At 40.0% G+C, this 22,317-nt stretch overlaps 1 protein-coding gene across 1 annotated transcript in view; it reads left to right on the top strand.

Annotated features, from left to right (window-relative positions):
- The window catches only part of GPC5 (glypican 5), a 737,283-nt gene that overhangs the window by 189,932 nt on the left and 525,034 nt on the right, over positions 1-22,317 (top strand). The window contains exon 2 of the mRNA XM_004709780.1: positions 12,848-13,542. Within this exon, the coding sequence (XP_004709837.1) occupies positions 12,848-13,542 (695 nt within the window). The remainder of the gene's footprint in view (positions 1-12,847; positions 13,543-22,317) is intronic.

Raw genomic sequence — 22,317 nt, 5'->3', positions numbered from 1 at the left:
GTGTGTTTCATCAGTGCTATACTGCACCCTGATTAGCTCATCTCTTCCTTGTGACCCCTCCATGAGGGGATGTCCAGTTGTCTACAGGTGGGCATTGGGTCTCCACTCCATGTCCCCTCCACCCCATTTACCTTGGGTATGGTTTTGTTCTGGGTCTTAGATGCTGGATGCCTGATCCTATCAACACCGCATGATCACACAGGCTAGTGTGCTTCTTCTATGTGGGCTGTTTTGCTTCTCAGCTAGATAGCCGCTTATCTTCAAGCCTTTAAGACCCCAGACTCTCTATCTTTTGATAGCTGGGCACCATCAGTTTTCTTCACCACATTTGCTTATGCACCCATTTTGTCTTCAGCGATCGTGTCGGAAAGGCGAGCATCAAAAATGCCGGATTGTTAGAACAAAGTGTTCTTGTGTTGAGGGAGTACTGGAGTAGAGATCCAGTGTCCATCTGCTACCTTAATTCTTAGCATATAGATATGAGTACATAGTTCTATTCCTCTTTTTGGCATGTAACAAATTTGAAGAAGTACTTGAGGATTGTGAAACTCACAACTCTGTGTTTTGTACTATATTGGACATCCCAGTATATTTTACTTCACTGGAAAATAAGAAAATACTTGTAAGGAGTTCATTTGAAGTAATACAGACAGGAACTGCTATGTTTTGGTCTAGAATGATATCAGGAGAAACAAACAAATAAACAAACAGATAAAACATGCACTGTATTACTCTGTACCATTGAGCCTGTTTTGGTGACTTGTGTTGGGAATTTTCATCTACTTTAGACAAGTGTCTCAGATTCTACTAAAATAAATAACATTCCAAAATCTCTTAAAATTTTTTTAACCTACTTCTTAAAATACTACCTTTTTAAAGATTAATTCAATATTTTCATTTTTATAAAGGAGAGTTATCCAACTTTTTTACTTCCAAATGTGTAGCCAGTTGTGGAATTATTACTTTTTTAAGTAACTATTTTACTTATGCTTGATTACACTCCCTTATCTGTGAGAATCTATTTTCCATGTCCTCGGTTACTTTTCTCTAATACATTGATCTGGCTTTATACCAATAACATACGGTTCTGCAGTCCCGCCGACAATGTAAAGAAAGGTGTTCCTGCCTCTCCGCATCCTCTCCAGCACTTATTATTTTTTGTTTTATTGAATTTTGTTGAAATTGAAAGTTTGAGATGATTTCTCATTTTTGTACCTTTTTTGTTGCTAATTATTGTGAACATTTCTTTATAGGATTGTCGGCCACTTGGTAAATTGTCCATTGTTGCCTTGTGCCATTGTTTTGATTTGGGTTATTTGTATCTTTCTAGTTAAGATGTGTTTTTTTAAAAATTTATCTAAAGGAAAAAAAATCAATGAACATTCACTAGAAATATCTGTGGCTGCAGCATCTCCAGCTACTTACCACTAGTCGTTGTGTCTCCTCCTTGGAAATATTTCAACCAATAGTTGAGAATGTTTAGAACCTCATTCATGATTTGGTACCCAGTTGAGGGCATGTGTTAAACTGTGCAGAATAAGATAACTCTGGTGCTGTTCTTAGCTCCTGAAAACAGGTTTATCATTGTTATTCCTCACCGACTGTCAAATATTTCTTTTTGTGTGAAACGGATGGGATCGTCTCTCTCTCTGTATGTGGTGTGTGTGTGTGTGCACAGCAATGCACCATGATACGACAAGTGTTTATATCAGATAGTGTTGCTTCTTCATCTTTGACATCAGCAAACAATTAAACAACCCCAAAAGATATCCAAAAGTGATAATTAGATTTAATTTAGCATCTCAATGAGCTTTGCTTTTGGTATATAGGCCTAACTAGTACACCAAGATAAGTTAACTCTAATTAAATTGATTAAATTGAGCAATATTTGCTCTGGTTTATGTAATGAGGATAGTTCTAAGGATTATTTTTTAAGATTTTTTTTCATGTACCACATTAATGCAGTGTTTATGCAATATTTTTTGTTAGTCAATGAGAATTTTCATGAGAACTGAGAACGCTTGTGTTTAGAGCAGTGGTTCTCAACCTTCCTAATGCTGCAACCCTTTAATACAGTTCCTCATGTTATGGTGACCCCCCCAACCATAAAATTATTTTGTTGCTACTTCATAACTGTAATTTTGCTACTGTTATGAATCTGGCGACCCCTGTGAAAGGGTCATTCAACCCCCAAAGGGGTCGTGACCCACAGGTTGAGAACCGCTGGTTTAGAGGTATAACATAATTGATCCAAGGTTGTCTCTAATACCCAACCCTTTAAAACTGTTTTTAATGTAATATTTTAAATAAAATGTTAATTTTTCAGGTTAACAGATATTGTCTTGTGTAAGAACTTCTTGTTTGAACTCCGAAACCAATCACATTGATTAAATAACTACTAGATTTTTACACCCTCTGTAGTTCGTCGTACGCTTAGGACCCCTCACAGGAGATCAGAATAAAAGCAATTCAGAGATCCCAAAATTGCACGCTCATCCTTTGACTAGCTGGAGAAAGCACTGCCTCGGTGTGCGTGGTGAGCTTTCTCAGATGGTTGTTTTTTGGGGGGAAGTTTCTACTACCAAACCAGTGCCTGACATCCTACACAGAGAAGGCAGGCCTTCACTTCTTGTGGTTGGTCTCCTGGTTAAATTGTTCTTAAGTCTTACACATTTCTGCATGCATCTTTTTGATGTAAGGGGAAGTAGCACTTTCCTATAGTAGGTACTAAGTTATTATTTGTTGATTAAGAGAAGGTAAATGTGGGCAATAATATTCTCTTGATAACAAGAAGCTGTATGATCAACAATGTAATAGTATTTATTTGTTTGGTTGCCTTGTATATTTTTCGATTGATTTAGCAACAACAACATAAAGTCCACTGATCTGCTAGACAGGTGTTCCAGACTGATATTCTCTGCTCACAGCACAAGTCGGAGAAAGACATTTTAAATTAATTGTAGATATTTCACCTTTTACTTTTGTCTCAGCCTATATACTTATAGGCATTACTGAAATTTTTCTGTATTACATGTAGAACACAAAATATGTGTGGTTTAAAGTATTTGATACTATATGGCAAAGAAGCAACAACAGGAAGAGTATAAATTTAGTAGAAACTCTCATTTTTGACTGGATAATTTCTTATTGCCAGTTTTAATAGAATGTTCATTTTATGAACTGAAATTTTTGAATATGACATTGAAACCTAGGATTAAGCCAGTAAAGAAAATCATAGAAGTCCCTAGATACTTATTGCTGGTTTATATTTTCTTGGCAATTATAATTGTGATTACATTTGTCATGTGTGAACGAATAACCTGAATTTTAAAATTGTAGGAAAGTAATAGAGAAACATTTCCATCAAATAACTGGAAATAGTATTTCCTCCTCCACCCTCTTGCCTTCTTTTGACCCTCTTTCTTTTTCTTCCTTCTTCCCTTAGTTTTTTCCTTCCTATTTCTTCATTTCCACATGAGGTGTCCTTTATCCCTCACGGTTGATGGTTGATGCCTTTCCTTCACATCCACACTATCAAACAAGGGAGTCAAAACGTCCTCCCCCAGCTCTAGCGTGCCACTAACCCACGGTGGTGGTATGTAACAGGTTACGGGACGTTTAGGCACAGTGAAATAAAAGATAGCACAAAAATGGAAGTTTCTGTTTTTAGAAATTTAACAGTCATTCCATTCAGTGGAATGTCTTCCCAGCCACTTTCCTATCTTCCTCCAACTTTTTGTCACAGCGAATTCTTTTCTACTTAGTGTTTTGGAAGGTGAGCCAGGAAGAGGATACATAAGCTCATATTCCTGTTTTTGTAGAACAATTTTCTAAAAATTTATTCCAGTTTCTTTTTCCTAGTGGACCTTTCCCTTCATAATAAAAACATTATGTAAGTAATTTTCCAACACCAAACAGATATAGTCATTTGAATGTGCTCCGCTATCTCCAATTTCCCCTTAAGAGCTATATTTTTGGTCTTATTAAATGTGAAAATGAAGTCAGTTAGAAAAAATTTAAATATATCCATTGGGCATGTAGAAGTTAAAATGAATAAAAAACAAGGTTTTCCCCCTTAAAACAATTAATCTTACATTAAGTACAGTGATTCAAGAACAAAGCACACACGTCTTTACCTGATTGAATTCCTAATTCTTTCTGACTTAAGACAGATGTTCTGCCTTAAGATATTTGACTTTAAAGATGTGTGGATAAGAGGTTAGATTTTAGAATGGTTAGACTTATTTTTAAAAACTCATCCTAATAACATTCAACTTTTTGATCAGTCAACGCTTACTACATATTTATTATGTTGTAGATCTCATATTGATGGAGCGTGTATCTGTGATGAATAAAGTCTGGTTCTTGATTTTAAGAACTGTAGGTGTAGTGGAGCATACAGGAACATTATATCTAAAAAAAACCAAAGGAGTTTTCATTGTGTTAATTCTAACTCATTAGAATCCCATGTGTCTCAGTGAAGAATTGTACTCCATAGATTTTTCAAATTTCCGTTGAGTAATTGGAAGGAGACCACTGGGCCTTGCTTCCAACGTGTGTATTGGTGGATTTGAATAATGAAATCCAGTAGCCCTGAACTTACCCTTTTGCACTATCCAGAAACTCCTATAAGAACATTAATACATATCTATGAAATGTTGCAAGGTGTGTATCCTATTCAAAGGGATGTGTATAAAAGAGTAAACTACAACAGAATGCAGACATAATTTATTTTGTTTCACTCTGTCTTACTGTGGTTTGTAAATATTGCTTTATTTGAAAATTGAAGTTTTTTGGCATATTTTTTACAACAAATCTCTTTATTCCATTTTCCGGCATCATATGTTCACTTCTTGTCTCTGTTACATTTTGATCACTTACTGAGGTAGTTAGTTTATTGTGCCAACCTGGCCAATAAACACATACGGGGTTAATTGAAAGGCAAGGGATAAATGGCTCAGTGAGCCTTGCCTTTCTAGTTCTCGGGCCTCTTGCTTTGTGATGGTCGGACCAGGGTGTAGCTGCCTTAGCCAGTTCCTTGCTTTAGCTGGCAAGGCTCACTTCCTGCAAGACATCCCTGAGGAGAAGTCACATGGACCTACCCTGATGCAGCCCTGGCTGCTGGAGTACCGGTGTGGAGACCCCTGCCAGCGCTGAGATGCTTACACATTCACTGACCTGGCTTTCCTCCTGCAGTCGGCATCATTGCATCTGTTTTGTGAGATGGAGGAGGACTTTGTGGATTGGTGTTGGGCATATGGGTTAATGGGTTAATGTTGGACTTGTGGACTTGGGCAGCACTGGGTTGGGATGTTTTCTTGATGTGCACTTAACCTTTATATAAAACTCTCTCTTATGCATTCGTTTCTGTGGATTTGTTTCTTTTAAGTACCCAGACTGACACATTATGTTACTGAGAGTCACATTTTCATAATGCTAAGAACTTTTAATAAACTACAATGAAATGTAAACATAACATTTAATATGCACTGGGAAACAAAAAAATGACTTCTTTCATTGTAATTTTAGCTTTGTTGCAGTATTCTGGAATAGAGCCCACGACACTTCTAGGTATGCTTGAATACAATGAACTGAACTTGACAGAAGCAAAAAGACCGTGAATCAGATTGGCATTTGATATGTAAGAAGAGTATAAGATTTCCAGGTGGAATAATGATGAATCTGTGAAGCATATCACAACATGACTGACACTGCAGTAGAGATGATGCTTCATCAAATTACTCACGTATAGAAGGGGAAATATTGCATGAGGCTACTATTTTAAAAAGTCAAGAATAGGTTTATACTTGAAAATAAAATTATTTGATGGTTATCAGAAGTGGGAAGGGAAGGAAAGTGGAGAAGTCACCGGCTAGATGGTAGATAAGTGCTACCAGCTAAAGGGAAGGCAGTACGCACTGAGAGGGGTTCCAAAAATTTGAGTCAGGGGTAGACACTGGAGGTTTGCATGAGCTAAAGGCAACAAAGGCAAATGATGTTATAATCAGCAAGTGACATCCTGCAAAAGTGATAATCAGCAAGTCAATGTTTGGGTAGACCTGCAAGCTGAACATGTCTAACCAGGTGGGATGTCTAACCAGATATACCATGGATATCTATATAGGTGAGACAGAGGATATTTGTACATGTGTGTTCACTTGTGATTGCACAGAGCCATTATAAGGAGGAATATACACAAGAAAAAATTATGAAAACTTTTGAGACATACCCAAACTACTTGAGAACAAGAGTTGGCACTGGAATATCAGGACCGTAGTCTTGGGGGACGCCAAGACATAGTTGGCCTAAATAGCTTATAAAGACCGTGTTCTCCATCCCACTTTGGCGAATAATGAATGACTAGGGTCTTAAAAGCTTCTGAGCAGTCATCTAAGGTGCAATTGTTGGTCTCTCCCAATCCAGGCAGCAGAAAAGTAACAACATTCTAAAGGTACACAGAAACAATGATTCTAATGGACTAATGGAGCACGCAAACATGTTCTCCAAAAATCTGAAACCAGAGTACTAGATGGTGAGAGACTACCTCGACCAATTGTTCTGAAAAATGACTGCTTTAGACAGTCTTGGGTAGAGTGAGAGAAAAATGTGGAAGAGAACTCAAAATCATAACATAAGTCCAGCTTACTGGTGAGCCCCCAGGACTATTGTCTTTATCATTCAGGTCAGGAATTAAACACACTTCCCTGTTAGAATAACCAATCATTTAATACAAAAGGGGCAACATTTATCCAAGGACAATGTTGGGAGGGTTAGGAGAGGAGAACCAGGAACAAGATGCACCAGAGGTAGTGAGGGAAGTGATGGTATATTGATGGGAAATGCAATAGATGAGTTGAATGAGAATGTGTAAGAATTGTTCAGGTGAAGTATAATCTCTGTAGCATTCACCTTCTTCACAATAAAGTGTGTTTTGTTGTTTAAAGAAATGTATAAGGGGGAAAACTTGTAACTGAAACCTTGGAAACACCAACTGGTGTTTCTGATCTGAGCATCAGCGCTATGTGTGGCGGAAAGAAGGGCAGAGAGGGGAGGAGCAGAGAGAGGAGGACAGTGAACACATAGATTAGGTCACACAAGAAAGAGCGTCGCGCGTCTTGTGTCAGGATGCCAGGATAGTTACACTTTCAGAAACACCAGAGTCCGTTTTTTTCTCTAGTATAACACTTAAATAGTCTGAGTTGGAATTCCTTAGTGTGCTTGTTCAGGATGCAGATTTCTGGGCTTCAATCCAGGCCTACTGTATCTAAATATGTTGTGTGACCTAGAGACCTGAAGTTACTTCTATGCATAGTGAGACTTAAGAAACTTTGCCATCGGTAATGGGAGCTTTGGGATTATTTACTGTTTTATAATCTTCAGTCATATCTGGCACTACATATCAATATATTGTGTGTGTTATTAGATACATAAAAAGAAATTTGTTTTTACTTAAAATGTATATGATACTGTACATAGCAATTTAGAGTAGTTTAAGTGAGATTACATAAAGTATTTACTAAAATACCATTGCCGAAACTTTGCAAATTGTTAAAATTTGTAATTTACCCTCAGCCTCCTCAGGTACAATAAATCTTGTCAGATTAATTTATTCATTATGGAACAAAAGACAGGTTGAATTATTTGAGGCTGGCTAAACATTTTATTAACTATATGGAGACTTTTCAAAGCACTGTGGCACAATTTATATGCATGAGGATAGGATATTTGGCTTTCTTCAAATTACCAAGCTAGCCTTTAATTTTAACAGAAGGGTTTTGATAATTAGCTGTTATTTTATGACTATAATGTTAAGTGAGATTGGCTTGCACATCAAGAGGTTTAGACAGATTAGGTACAGGGCATAGACTTCACTGTAGCTATAAGTGAAATCAAGAGTGTAATCTGATTTTTTTCTGCAATATTTCACAGTATATGGGCAGGGCCAGTTTACATGTGTAGAAGCAGAAGCTTAATTAAAATTTAAAATAGAAAAACAAATGAAGTGCAGTATTGAAAGTCCAGATTAGAATATAAATAATACAAAAAAAAGCTACAGAATGTCACTGACAATACATTTGAAAGTGGAAGAAATACACTTGAATTTCTAAATAGGAGTGCACTGCTGTAGAATTACGGCTCTGTCCTCTTATGGCTCAGGATTAAGTAGTACTGTCCTACATGATGGGTTTTACTTTATAATGATCTTCACGTGTATGGCATACAAATGGTAGTATCAGCTAATATAACCAATTTTAAAATAGAAAATGGATTTGAACATGAGCTGCAAAGTTGGCTGCTATGTCCTGAGAGTATTAATCATGACAGGGTGGCACTGAGGGATCTTCAAGAACTTCTTTTCCTGAAGGCTTTGTTTGTACCTCAAGGCTGAGTTAGTTTTGAGTTTTTGAGGGATGAATTAGTATCTCTGTCAAATTCTTTTCCATTGAAGATAACACTGATATTCCAAATATTTTGACTTTGATGCAAATTTGCAGTGATGTTTTCTATTCTTATTAAACAAAACAAATTCCTTCCAAATAAGGAAAGCATTTTTTTTAGAATTGGTCATGATTCAAAAATAAAATTCATGTGATTTATAAAATCTTATCTTTGAACACATAGTTCTTTAAAATTTAGATTTCTAAACATATTTTTTTAAAGTTTAGACTTCTAGTTCACAACAACAATGAAAAAAGGAATAATTATTAATAGTCAATAAAGACTTTCTGACCTAACTCTTCCATTGGCTAATTTTAAATGTAAAATTTTAGCACTTTTGTCACACACATATATAAAGTGTTGTTTACTTGTTTGTTTTGTTTTTGCCTTAAGTCTGTGCCAACTGCCCATTTTCAACTAGTTTAAATAGTTTTTCAGAGAGAGACTGTATGTCATAGTAGTTCAGAACCATTATGGACCATGTTCAAATCTGGTCTTTACCACTTTCTATTATGTGAGCATCCGCAAATCACTTACATGCTCAGTGTCCCAGAATGGTAATAAAATAACCATTATAATAATTATAGTGTCTACACAATCCATTCAAAGAATAGGAGCTTTTAATTGAATCAAGGAAATTAAAGCATCTAATTTATGGTAAGTCATAAAAAGCAAAAGTTAAGGATGATGATGATGATTCCTTAATGTATATTAGACACTTCCCACCTACTGACATTAGCCAAATACTCCAGACACAGTAAAGTGAGTATCACAATAAAGTGAGTCTCACGAAATTTTGGGTTTCCCAATGAATATAAAAGTAATTTTTACATGACACTTCTGTTTATTAAGTGTGCTACAGCATTATGGAAAGGTTTGAAATATTGTGAAAATCATGAAAAGGTGAGACACAGCATGAAGTGAGCACGCGATGGTGGAAAAGGTCCTGATAGACTTGCTCAACACCAAGGGATCAGGAACCTTCAGTTTGACAAGCAATGCAGTATCTGTGAAGCCCAGTGTAAAGAGGTATGCCTGCTTGACTGCGGTTGTGAGTGGACTTCAACTCATAGTTACACTATTGGACCGGGTAGAATTGCTCCATAACACATGTGGGATTAATTGAAGGGCGGAGGGATAAATGGCTCTGTGAGCCTCGCCTTTCGAGTTCTTGGGTCTCTTGCATTGTGGTCGCACCAGGGTGCAGCTGTCTTAGCAGTTCCCTGCTCCAGCTTGCAAGGCTTCAGCCATGAAAATTTGATCTTTAGATGGGATTAGGTCATGTATGTAAAAAAGATTTGAAAAGGTATGCCCCACCCAGTGCTTTGGAGTTCACAAGCACCAATGGTCTTTGTCAGAAGCTGGAAAAAATCTGGAACCATGAAGAAAACTCCTCTCAGGAAGTGAATGTTAAAGCAAGCCTGTGAGCAGGCTGAAATGCTTGGTAGGTGACCACCTGGATCTACTTGTTGAGTGGACGTGGGAGAAATGCAGCAATAAAGAGACAGGTTGAATTTGGCCACTTGCACCTGTGGACTTGGTTTACAGGGGAAAAAGGAGAAGACAAGAGCTGGTTGACTGGTCTAAGGTTCATGACCTAGCCTGAGGGGGCTAGGCTTGTTGAGTTGGTGAGAGCCCATGGTCTAAGACAAGGTGACCAATGGGCACTCTGTGGAGGCTGAGTGAGGCAGCCCACATTGAGTTGACCAGAACCCGACCAGCTGGAGATTTTCGAGCCTGTGAACTGGTGCATATTGTTGCTGACTTTCATGGTTGGCCTGTCTGGATTTGACTTTGCTTATGGATGCAGACTTCACAAGGTTCCAACTGGAATGAAGACTCTTCATGTCGAAAAATATGATTGTCTTCTCAGAGAACTGGGTTGATGGAAGTGGGCAGTATATAAATTGGATACCCAAATTTGGGGGAGATAAAGGCATGAAGTGGTTGGCTTACAAACTTTCATAGGTGGGGGGAACATTCACAGGATTATAGGGTTAAGGTGTAGGTGTTACTTAATTGAAATTGTGATGCTAAAGAATTATGTACAGGTGCAAGTTTGGCAAGGGGTGGATTGAGTTAGTTAGTTTATTGTGCCAACATGGCCGATAAACACATGTGGGATTAATTGAAGGGCGGAGGGATAAATGGCTCGGTGTGCCTCGACTTTTGAGTTCCTGGGTCTCTTGCTTTGAGGTCGCACCAGGGTGCAGCTGTCTTAGCAGTTCCCTACTCCAGCTTGCAAGGCTGACTTCCTGAAAGACATCCCCAAGGAGAAGCCACATGGACCTTCCCTGATGCAGCCCTGGGTGCTGGAGCACCCGTGTGGAGACCCCTGCCAGCGCTCGGGTGCTTACACATTCACTGACTTGGCTTTCCTTCTGCAGTTGGCGTCATTGCATCTGTTTGGTGAGATGGAGGAGGACTTTGTGGACTGTTGTTGGACATATGGGTTAATGGGTTCATGTTGGACTTGTGGGCTTGGGCAGCATTGGGTTGGGATATTTTCTTGATGCGCACTTAACCTTTACATAAAACTCTCTCTTATACATGAGTTGATGTGGATTTGTTTCTCCAAAGTATTAGACCCCAAACCAAATGAAACAAAAAGAACAGAATATTGCCAAGAAAATAAAAGACACAAAACTGTCAGTTCTGTCTCAATGTAGATGATTACACCAGTAAATAAAACACTAGGAGTTGTTTTGTGTTTTAAGACTCCCCCCCCCCACACACACACACAGAATTTATTGTAAAGTGGAAAGGCCTGTCAATCTCTGCTTTCCCTCAGCTGCTTGGGGGAATGCGGACAGTTTCAGGATTCTGGTGTTCATGCTGTCTCACCTGGCCGAGCAGCTGAGCTCAAGTGAAACCATCAGTCAACGTTCTATTTCCAGTGCATGATGGCAAATACTAGTAGAAGGGAAAATTAGTAAGTTAAATGTAAAGCTTAGAGTTTGGGACAGGTGTCCTGACTGTAGATAAGTGTTGTAGTGACGAAGAGCGTGTGTTGTGTGTTCAGAACCAAGGCTGCGTGCATTGGAGTCACGTGGTGCAACATGGGCAAGCACTGCCAGAAACAACTTGTGTTCATCATGGGTGTGATTCTGAATTGCTTTTTGATCGTTGCATGTTCAGAAACATTTTACGGTTGCCAAAGTTTTCGCCACCCCACATTTAGTTACATGACCTCATATGTGGGTTACAATCCGCCGTTTAAGAAGCTTTTTTAAAACAAACAGCACACACATACAGCACACACATACAGCACGCACACACACAACATGCACACACACACACAGTAAAACAAACTCAGGACCCCAGAGGACAGGGTAGACCTGTGGTAACTTTTTAGGGGAGCAGAAAGCCCCAACAGCTGGTGGTTTCAGATTGCAGACCTTGTCGATGGCGGTGCTACCAGGGCTCTGGGGAAGCTTCAGAAAACAGATCCCACATCTCCCAGTATTTGTAGACTGACTATGTTCTGGGCCAATCCTTTTAACACATAAGCCCTTTATAATTCTGTTAACCTTCACTTGCTGTTGACACTGAGCCTATAAAAGTTTATGTTGAAAATATAGTACTGCTCAGTTTTTTCCCCTGTGTCCTATCCTGGCCATCTTCCTAAGTATAAAAGAGAGCTTGTGAATACCCTAGACATTTCCCAAATAAATGGTCTCCTCGGCTAACAACCTCACACTAAGTGGTCTATTGTGTGAAAAAAATTTCATCTTTTGTCCTAGGTTTCTGAGAAATGCTTATCACTTTTTGGAAGCACAAGTTAGGAGAAACAGCCCTTGCACCTGTCTTTCAAGCGAACACATTAGTTTGGGAAGGGGGTCTGCTTTACCACCTCAAACATGAGGTCTTGAAGTTCCCCACCGCTATGTTGCCGTTTCAAGGGTGCTACTGGGCACGATCTGGAAGTGGGAACATCAAGGAAGGGCGAGTAAACATGCCCCAGAGCTTTCATACCATTTTTGCATTGCCTTTTTCTTGGTCAGCATTTGCTTGGTTAATGGTTAATGTAGCCTTTAATTGCTTTCCAAAATTGCAAAAAGTTGGTTCTATAAATTGATTTGATTTGATCTTTAAAAAAGTGTTCTGTGAAGGAATTGGGATTCACAGGTATCTACCCACCATTTTTCTGACATGACTCCTGATTTCTACACTTTTTAATCAAACTTTGAGTCCGGGAAACTCATCTCTATAAAGGGTGTGTTGTATGTAGTACACTTTGTTGACCAGTTGCTATCCTTGGGAGGCTAAGCCTGTTATAGATAAATATGCCATTTCTGTACTAAGATTAACTATCCACACATTTGAGCCATTTAGTATTTGGAACAGAAATGGATTTACAATTTAACACCAATCCTAAGCCTTTTAATCTTTTCTCTCTTTGTTACAGAAACTCTTGAAGCGCTCATCAAACAAGCAGAAAACCACACAAGTATAGTCTTTTGCAACACCTATCCAACCATAGCCTCAGAGGCTGCTGCTTCGGTTCGAGCGTTCTTCACTGATGTGGGACTCTTTGTGTTTGGTGCGGATGTTAACCCTGAAGCATTTGTGCACAGATTCTTCGACAGTCTTTTTCCTCTGGTTTACAGCCGTCTGATTAACCCTGGTGTGACCCGCAGTTCTGTGGAATATTCAGAATGTGTCCGCTTGGCCCGTCAAGATGTTAGGCCATTTGGAAATATTCCCCAGAGGGTCATGGGACAAATGGGGAGGTCTCTGCTGCCTGGCCGCATATTCCTGCAGGCCCTCAATCTAGGCATCGAAGTCATCAACACCACAGACCACCTGCCGTTCTCCAAAGACTGCAGCAGAGCTCTCCTGAAGATGCGCTACTGTGCTCACTGCCAGGGTCGGACGCCCAGGAAGCCCTGTATGGGCTACTGCCTCAATGTCCTGCGAGGCTGCTTGGCACAAGTGGTGGAGCTTAATCCCCATTGGCATGCGTACATCCGGTCACTGGAAGAGCTATCCGATGCGATGCATGGACCACATGACATTGAACACGTGCTCCTGGACTTCCACATGCTTGTGCGTGATGCTGTCATGCAGGCTCACCTTACTGGACAACAACTATCTGAACAGGTAAGCAGCCACTCTGTTTCTTTCTGAATGAATTAGAATTTATCATTTAAGGTATGTATGTGTGTGTGTGTGTGTGTGCAGACAATGTACTGATGGCCAGTTCCATGTTAGTTAAAATATGAGGGTAAGTGACAGTGTAACAGGGTTCTGTTTTATACATGCTTAGGTTTATTCCAAACACAACTTGTATAAGCATCCTCTGTGGCCAGTGGATGGCCAAAGATAAATTCTGTTAGTAAGTCACTTGCCTTAGTCTCTTTAAAGTACCTTAAGGTGTCTACCCAACCTGTGGCTTCAGAGGGGATTTATGAGGTGAGTAAAAGTCAAGGTAGAGCAATCAGCTGAGAAGGTCGGGTGATTTTTGTTGTCGTTTGCTTGGGTGAGGGTGCAGTTTTAAAGGAGTCATTTTGATAGATTTTCTTAAAGGGCACAGAAAAATCATGGAGTTTGATTTAGAAGAAGTTTTCAGAAAATGGAAACTGCACTGACCATTAAAAGGCCAGGACATTTGCACCAAGGATTTTTTCCCGTATTACGAAAATGCCGCTGCTCATTCTTCGACGGCAGCAAAGGCTGTCCTATGAGAATCCAGTAAGAAAACCTTAGCCCGTTGACCGGACCACCCTGGTCTTGCCTTCACAGACTTCCTTTAGTTCTCCAAATTCAAAATACATCGAAAAGGAACACAATCGTAATCCCTTGAGGGTGTTGTGTAAATTGAAGAGTGAAGAATTCTTCAGGAAAGGGTTAGAGAGAAGGAAATATCAACCCCAGAAGTATATAGACCTCGTTGGAGAATACCTTCACATTTTGATACTTTTATTTCATGAAGCTTTCTCTGATTTTTGTGGTAATATGTTTTGACCCACCTTCATCTATTATGTACTTTGAAATTATGGCAAGTTTAACAAGTGCATACTTTAGCAAGTAGTAGGAGAAGGTGTGGATTGTTATTTTTGATACAAGATAAATTTTTTATATCCTACATAAACACTAACATGTTTTATTAATTGGGGTTAATACATAGTTCACATCATTCCATAGTTCAATCACATCCACAATAATTGTGGATACATTTGCAGCCATAATCAGTTTCCGAACATTCTTTCTGTATATGGACCCCTTGAAATCTTCACCCCTTCACCCTGCCACCACCTCTGTGCCCCCTCCCCCCAAAACCTTTATACCACTTGCTGACTCTATAGGTTTATCTGCCCTGGCTTTCATACCCCCCCAAATGAAAAACGTAAACCTCAACTTCAAGACGTTGACCCCCAATGACAGAACAGCTCTGAGAAACCCCTTAATATGTCCAATCAAAACCAAACCAAACAGTACAACCCCCTAATACATATGATTCTGGAAACCAGATCAGGCCCAGCGTGCATCCTAGGGTGAATCTGCTGACAAGTTTTGACTGTTCAAGTCGGGCTTCTGCCTTTGACCTTCTGTACTCACCTCACCAATGTACTCGTTTAGTGACCACTTCCCTCGTATCCATCAGTAGTGACTCCAGGTAGTTCTCCGAGGTTTATGTCCTTTATAGTTCCTCCCAGGAATCTTGGGCTCCCACTGTCATCCGTAGCCTTCTACAAACTAGGTTCTCAGACTTTAGCCTCTGATACTAATCGCTCCCTTCAACTTCAGATTATATGCTATTTCTTCCTGGGTATCTTGACATTATCTCCCTTTTAACCCACTCCCTTACCTACACCCCCTCCCCAACCCCTTGTTCTACTTGCTATCCCTATAGGTTCATCAACCCCGGGTTTCATTTACCAAAAAGCAGAAAAACTTATTCCACAACTTCAAGAGGGTAACCCCGCACTCCATAGCACCTCCAAGTTATACCCTGATATGAACAAACAAAAACCAAATACATCAGAAAGGTAGTCACAAGTTTGCCAGAATAATACACATCTTAACACAACTTATACAGCATTGATGTAGCAAGACCTTATTTGTCCGCTTACCAACAGCTCCCCCAAGTTGGCACAGCTATCTTCTGCTTCCTCATATGCCTTGTATTTTCTGGTTTAAATCATCAAGTTCTAGATGCGTCTGAGGTAGAGCCCAATTCACCCAGTGGAATTCCCACGTGGGATCTCATGCAGCCTCTGGAGCATGCTGTACCCCTTGACCATCCACAATACAGTGTCCCAGAGCAACACGACCCCTTGCCTGGGCCCCCAGAATGCAATCAGAAGCCCAGGGCCTATGTGGTCCATCCGGTGCATGCCCCTGAAAGTCCTCCGCACCTAGGGCCCCCAAAAGCCTTTTCAGTCATTCTTCCCCAGACCTGGAAGTCAGTCCCCCCTCTTTCCTCCCAACACATATGCCATTGTGCTCCTCCAGACACGGTTGCTCTGTTTCCCCTCCCCTGGGGTGTGCTTCCCATCTGTAACTTTCCACCCTCTGATAGGACAGTTTACCTGGGGAGGGGAGTGATTAGTACAGATACACATGTCAGCCTCACATTATACACCACCCTCTCCCCTCCCTTGACCATTGGATCCCCACTGATGTGAGGTATCCTCTGGCCTAATGTGTTTCTAAATACTTTTGTGTTTCAAAATGCTTACCTGCAGCGGGTGGTATATGGTTCCTTGATGCCATCAGGCCTCTGCTAGGCTATCTAGCTCCCCGGTCAATAGCCTGGATGCCCAACAAGCTTGGGTGTGTGCCCATTTTGCTGCTACAGCAGTGGACTCATACAGGATTTGTTCTTGGGTGCTTGACTAATTTCACTCAGCGTAACAACTTCCAGCTCCCTCCACATGTTAGGCATTTCTTGGATTCGTTGCTATTTTTCAGTGATGCATAAGATTCCATTGTGTGTACGTACCAGAGTTCCTTTATCCAATCATCTACTGGTGGAAATTTAGGTTGTTTCCAACTTCTTGCTGTTGTGAAGAGTGATGATGAGCACCAAGGTGCAAACATCTGTTTGTGGTCAGCTTCTTATTTGGTATATGCCCAGCAGTGGTATTGCTGGATCTTTTGGTATATGCCCAGCATATACCAGCTTCTGGTAGATGCCCAGCAGTGGTATTGCTGGATCTTTTTTTTTTTTCTCTGTTAGTTAAAATGCCCTATTCTCATAGACTTTCGAAAGAGTTCAGGTTTAAAGGCAGAATAGGTATGTGTTTGGTTCTGCAGTCTTCCAAGGATTTGGTATGTGAAATTAAGCAAGTCACTCAACTTCTTTAAATCATGTTGATTAACAAGGTAATAGTAACACCGAATTGTATAGTGTCCTTTTTTGTTTGAAAAGCAATATACATGAAAATTATTTAACATAGTGGCTTTTTGTCAAAATATTGGTAGTTATAATTAGAAACCCAAGGAATTCAGCTTTAAATTTGAAACGGCTATTATATGTCCATCAATTAAAGGCTCCGTAGGTTGCTGCTCACTCATGCGGCTTCAGATGCTTTTAACAGTAGTCACATTGAAAGTATCATGATTTTGGAAAAGTGATATGTATGCATTGGTTTTATTCAAGAAAACTTTTTAAGAAGTTTCATAAAGCCGAAGGATATGAGTTTTTCTATTTCTCTCACCTTCTGCAAAGAGCCATTTTACAGTCACCCCCTTAGTCCTTATATGCTTTGCAGTGAAGCAGGACAGACGGCTGATGTTCATGCTGAATTTCCTCCTGAAATAAACTTACATTCTTCTCATGGTGTACGTCCCAACAGGACATCCTTCCTGCCCTTATCCTGCTCTACTGAATCAATAAGGAAAGCTTCACTGTTGATATACATCAGCTCCTTTAATGAATTGTTGAGAGAAGTTAGAACTGAAACTATATACAACCAGGGCTTCTCCCTTTGCTTCCTAAGTTTCAGGGGCCTTTTGTAAGCCTGTGTCTCTCAGGCCCCCTTATGCAAATCAATACTAACATCCTCTCTAGATGATGCAGCACCATGGTGTTACGTGGGATGTCAGCCCCCATGCTTCCGTCCATTCAGGTAGGCATCCCTGTGCAACGAGCAAGTGTCCCACAGGACCCGGGAGTCCAGGTCTTTTGGCCCTCTCTCTTCTTTTGTGAAAATCAGACATTGGCCAGAAGTTCTAGAAAGAACATGCAATAAAACCTGTGGAACTAGGAATCCATGGAAGGAGGAAGCCTTTCAGAGAAGGAAAACGCAAATATGTTCCACAATGGAGAGAGAGAGCAGTGAGAAGATCGCACCCTGTTGAAGAAGGGAAAGTGAGAGACGGCGAAGAACAAGACAGGGCCAGGGACTCTGCGCTCTCACAGGTTTCACTGTAGTCACCTGCCTCTGAATGAGTACAGGGGACGTGCACTGTTCCAAGTGATTCCTCTTGTGTGTGCTGCTGAGTTGGTTCCAATCGTAGCTACCCGATGCACAGCAGAATGATATGCCGTGCAGCCCTTCATAATCTTTACCATTGTTCTCCTGTCGGAGCTCCTTTTGCAGTCGTGGTGCCAAACCATCTAAACGAGGCTCTTCTTGGTCTAATTATGGATCTTTTCCAGTCCATGGGCCGAACATGCTGTCTTTTGCCATTGGCTGGTCTCTCCTGACCACATGTCAGAGGGCATGAACCTAAGTCTCACCATCTGAGTTAGTTAATTGTGCCAACCTGGCCGATAATCACATGTGGGGCTAATTGAAAGGCGGAGGGATAAATGGGTGATGAGCCTCGCCTTTCTAGTTCTCGGGTCTCTTGCTTTGTGATGGTCGCACCAGGGTGCAGCTGCCTTAGCAGTTCCCTGCTTCAGCTGGCAAGATTGGCTTCTTACAAGATATCCCCAAGGAGAAGCTACATGGACCTATCCCGATGCAGCCCTGGGTGCTGGAGCAGCCGTGTGGAGACCCCTGCCAGTGCTGAGATGCTTATTCGTTCACTGACTCAGCTTTTCTCCTGCAGTCGGCGTCATTGCCTCTGTTTTGTGAGGTGGAGGACTTTGTGGACTGGAGTTGGGTTAATGGGTTAGTGTTGGACTTGTGGGCTTGGGCAGCACTGGGTTGGGATGTTTTCATGATGCAAATTTTCTTTACATAAAACTCTCTTATACATGAGTTGCTGTGGATTTTTTTCTCCAAAGTACTTAGACTAATATATCATCCTTACTTCCCAAAAGCTTTATGACTGCACTTCTTCCAAGACAGATTTGTCCATTGTTGTAGCAGAACATAGTATACTAAATATTCTATATCAACACCATTATTCAAATGAATTAGGCCTCCCTTAGTATTCTGTATTCACTGTCTAGCTTTGTGTGGTTATGAGACTATTATTCCAATAAAAATATAAAATTAAAAATAATAAATAAAAAATTTTGGGTTGGATCAGGTCCACCTGTGTCCTCTGTGACATTTCTTGCTATTTAATATTTAAAGAGGTGTTTTTTCCAAATCTGCTCAATGTAACACATCATTTAATTTATTGACTGCTAATTTCATGGTTCAGAATCCAAGCAAAGCCAAATCCTTGACCCCTTCAACCATTTCTCTGTTTTTCAAGATGTTCATTAGTTCCTTTGGGGGAATGTTTGCTTTACGTTGCAGCATACTCCATATTGAAGGGTACGTCTCTATCAGTAAGTACTTCAAACCAGTTTTGCCTTCAGCATAGAGCAGAGTAGAAATGAGCCTTCCTCCTAGCCTGATGTTACATACTTCTTTCTTTAGTCCAATTTCGCAGATTATTTGCTCAGCATACAGATACTAATTATGGTGAAAGAATGCACCTGTGGTGCACACTATTCTTGAGTTTAAAGTACTCAGCATCCCCTTGTTCTGTGTATAACTTCCACTTGGTCTATGTACATTTTCAGCTTAGGCCGAACTGACTGTTCTGGAATGCCCATTATTCACAATGCTATCCATAGTTTGTTAGGACCCACATAGTTGAATGAAATATTGTCATTGTCAACAGAACACAATAAATACTTTTCTCCTATTCTTTTTTTTTAAACATTTTATTAGGGGCTCATACAACTGTTATCACAATCCATACACACATCAGTTGTGTAAAGCGCATTTGTACATCATTCTCAAAACATTTTCTCTCCACTTAAACCCCCGACATTAGGTCCTCATTTTTCCCCTCCCTCCCCACTCCCCCATCCCTCATGAGCCTTTGATAGTTTATAAATTGTTATTTTGTCATATCTTGCCCTATCTGACATCTCCCTTCACCCACTTTTCTGTTGTCCTTCCCCAGGGAGGAGGTCACATATAGTTCCTTGTAATCGGTTCCCTCTTCTCCTATTCTTTGCTTCTCTGCTTTCAAGCCAGGTCCATATGACATCAGCAATAAAATCCTTGGTTCCACAGTCTCTTCTGAATACAGCTTGAATTTCTGACAGCTCTGTTGATATATGGCTACACCTGTAATTTTAAAAATATATAATTTTCCTGGTAATTAATAATATAGTGTGATACTGTCCACATTCTTTTGGGTTACCTTGCACTGGAATGGACACAAACATGTATCTTTTTTAGTCAATTAGCCAGGTAGTTGTTTTCCAAATTTGTTAGCATACACTAATGAGCGCTTCCACAGGTACATCAGTTTGTTGCAACGTATCAATTGGTATTCAATCAATTGCTGGTGCCTTGTTTTTCGCTAATGTATGCAAGGCAACTTGGACGTCTTCCTTCGACACCATCAATTCTTGATCACACTCACCCTCTGAAATAGTTGAGTGTCTCACAATTAATTTTGTTTGTGATGACTCAGTATTAATTCCATCTTCGTTTGCCGTTTCTGCATCATTAAATATTTTGACTGTAAAACCTTTCTTAGTTTCATTATATTTTATTTGAAGTTGTGCTATATGTTTTTCCATTTTAATGTCTATAAAACCCAGGATTGGTGAACCTATAGCGACCACAAGTAGAATAATGGTTTCTGGGGGAGCTGGGGGTCATTGTGAAGGGGAGATGATGTCAACGAGTCCATATACAAAGAGAATGTTTAGAAACTGGTAGCAGTTGTACAATTCTGCTTGACAGGATTAAACTATGGAATGATATGATATATATTAATAATAATAATGGAAAATGATTCCATAGAAAAATCTGGACTAAAAAGTGATAAGAGGAATGCAGAATGGAATTTTATAATTCTCGCAGATTTTTCTACAGCAACAGAGGCTGAATGAACCCTTGGAATTGTTGCCCAGAGATAATCTTTAAATCTTAAATGAATTAAAAAAAAATATTCCCTGAAGTTTTCTTCAGCTAAATGAGAGTTTATTTTATTAAGAATGGGTACATAAGCAAATGTTGTGAAGAGAGCAGATGGTGCCAGCTATCAAAATATATAGCATCTAGGGTCTTATGTGCTTGAAGTTAAACAAGTGGCCATCTATCAGGGAAACAAATAAGCCCACATGGAAGAAACCTGGCAGCCTGTGTGACCCTGAGGTGTTGACGGGATCAGGCATCAGGTATCAAATTATCCAAAACAAATAACTATATTGATGCCAATGAAAGTTTTGGAGTGGAGACCCAAAGTCCATCTGTAGACAATTGGATATCCCCTCCACTGAAGGGTTATAAGGAAGGATGATTCAACCAAGGTGCAGTACAACACCAACAAAATACAGATCATTCCTTCAGTTCCTGAATGCTTCCTTCCCCACCCACCCACCAACAACCATGACCCAGTTCTACCTTACAAATCTAGCTCGACCAGATAATACACATTGGTACAGATATGAGCTCTCCACACATGGAAATCAGGACAGATAAAACCTTCAGGAACAGTAGTGGGAGGAGCAATATCACAGGGTAGCTAGAAGGTCGGGGAGGGGGAATGAGGAGAAAGAGGGGACCCTTTCACAAGGTTGGGTATATAGCACCCCCTCCCCACCCCTGCGCACGAAGGGAATGGATAACAAATGTGGGTAAAGGGAGACAATGGACAGTGTAAGATATGAAATAATAATAACAATATATAATTGATTAAGGATTCACGAGGGTGGAAAGGTGGGAGGGTTGTGGGGAGGAGGGGAAAGAGGGGCTTATACCAATGATTCAAGTAGAAAATGTTCGGGAAATGATGATGGCAACATATGAACAAATATGCTTGACACAATTGATGTATGGAGTGTTATAAGAGCTGCAAGTGCCCCAATAAAATGATTTTTTTTAAAAAGAATGTTGGCTTGAACATCGTGCGCTTTTGAAGAATTATCTACATGGGATCACATAGAAAGCAGCAATCATGAAGTGCACATGAGAAGCACAGGGAATAGTGAGTTTCTGTTAATGGGGAGAAACCATTTGGAAGAGGCAGTCAGGAATGGTTGCACACCTTGAAGAGTGTGATTCATATCATTTCATTGTACATGCATAAATCATTGAATTGGCTTATCTTTTGTGTATGTTTTCAATAAGAATAAAATACAAGTTGATAGAGAAAAACAAACTTATTCAACAAGAACAAAAAATTAAAATATGTATTTTTGATCAGTTAGTTTATTTCATTATTTCTTCCGTTTGCTTTAACTACACTAGGTTCAAGAGGACATTTCAGAGTCTCTTATGAGATCTACTTTGTTTCTTTTGGATTTTTTTTCTGTCTCTTTGATGACCTCTTGCTCTCTTTATATGATGCTTTAGATGCCATCTCACAACGGGTCAGGTCTTTTTTTCTCTCCCCTTAACAATTGTATTAACATATAACTCACATATCATACAGTTCACTGATTTTTTTTAAATAATCATTTTATTAGGGGCTCATACAACTCGTCACAATCTGTACATACGTCATCTGTGTCCAGCACTT

Source organism: Echinops telfairi, unplaced genomic scaffold (genome assembly GCF_000313985.2).
Source record: "Echinops telfairi isolate 266 unplaced genomic scaffold, ASM31398v2 ScPeMD7_7405;HRSCAF=8443, whole genome shotgun sequence".
In the NCBI taxonomy this organism is placed as follows: Eukaryota; Metazoa; Chordata; class Mammalia; order Afrosoricida; family Tenrecidae; genus Echinops; species Echinops telfairi.
This window is presented reverse-complemented; position numbering and strand designations above follow the sequence as displayed.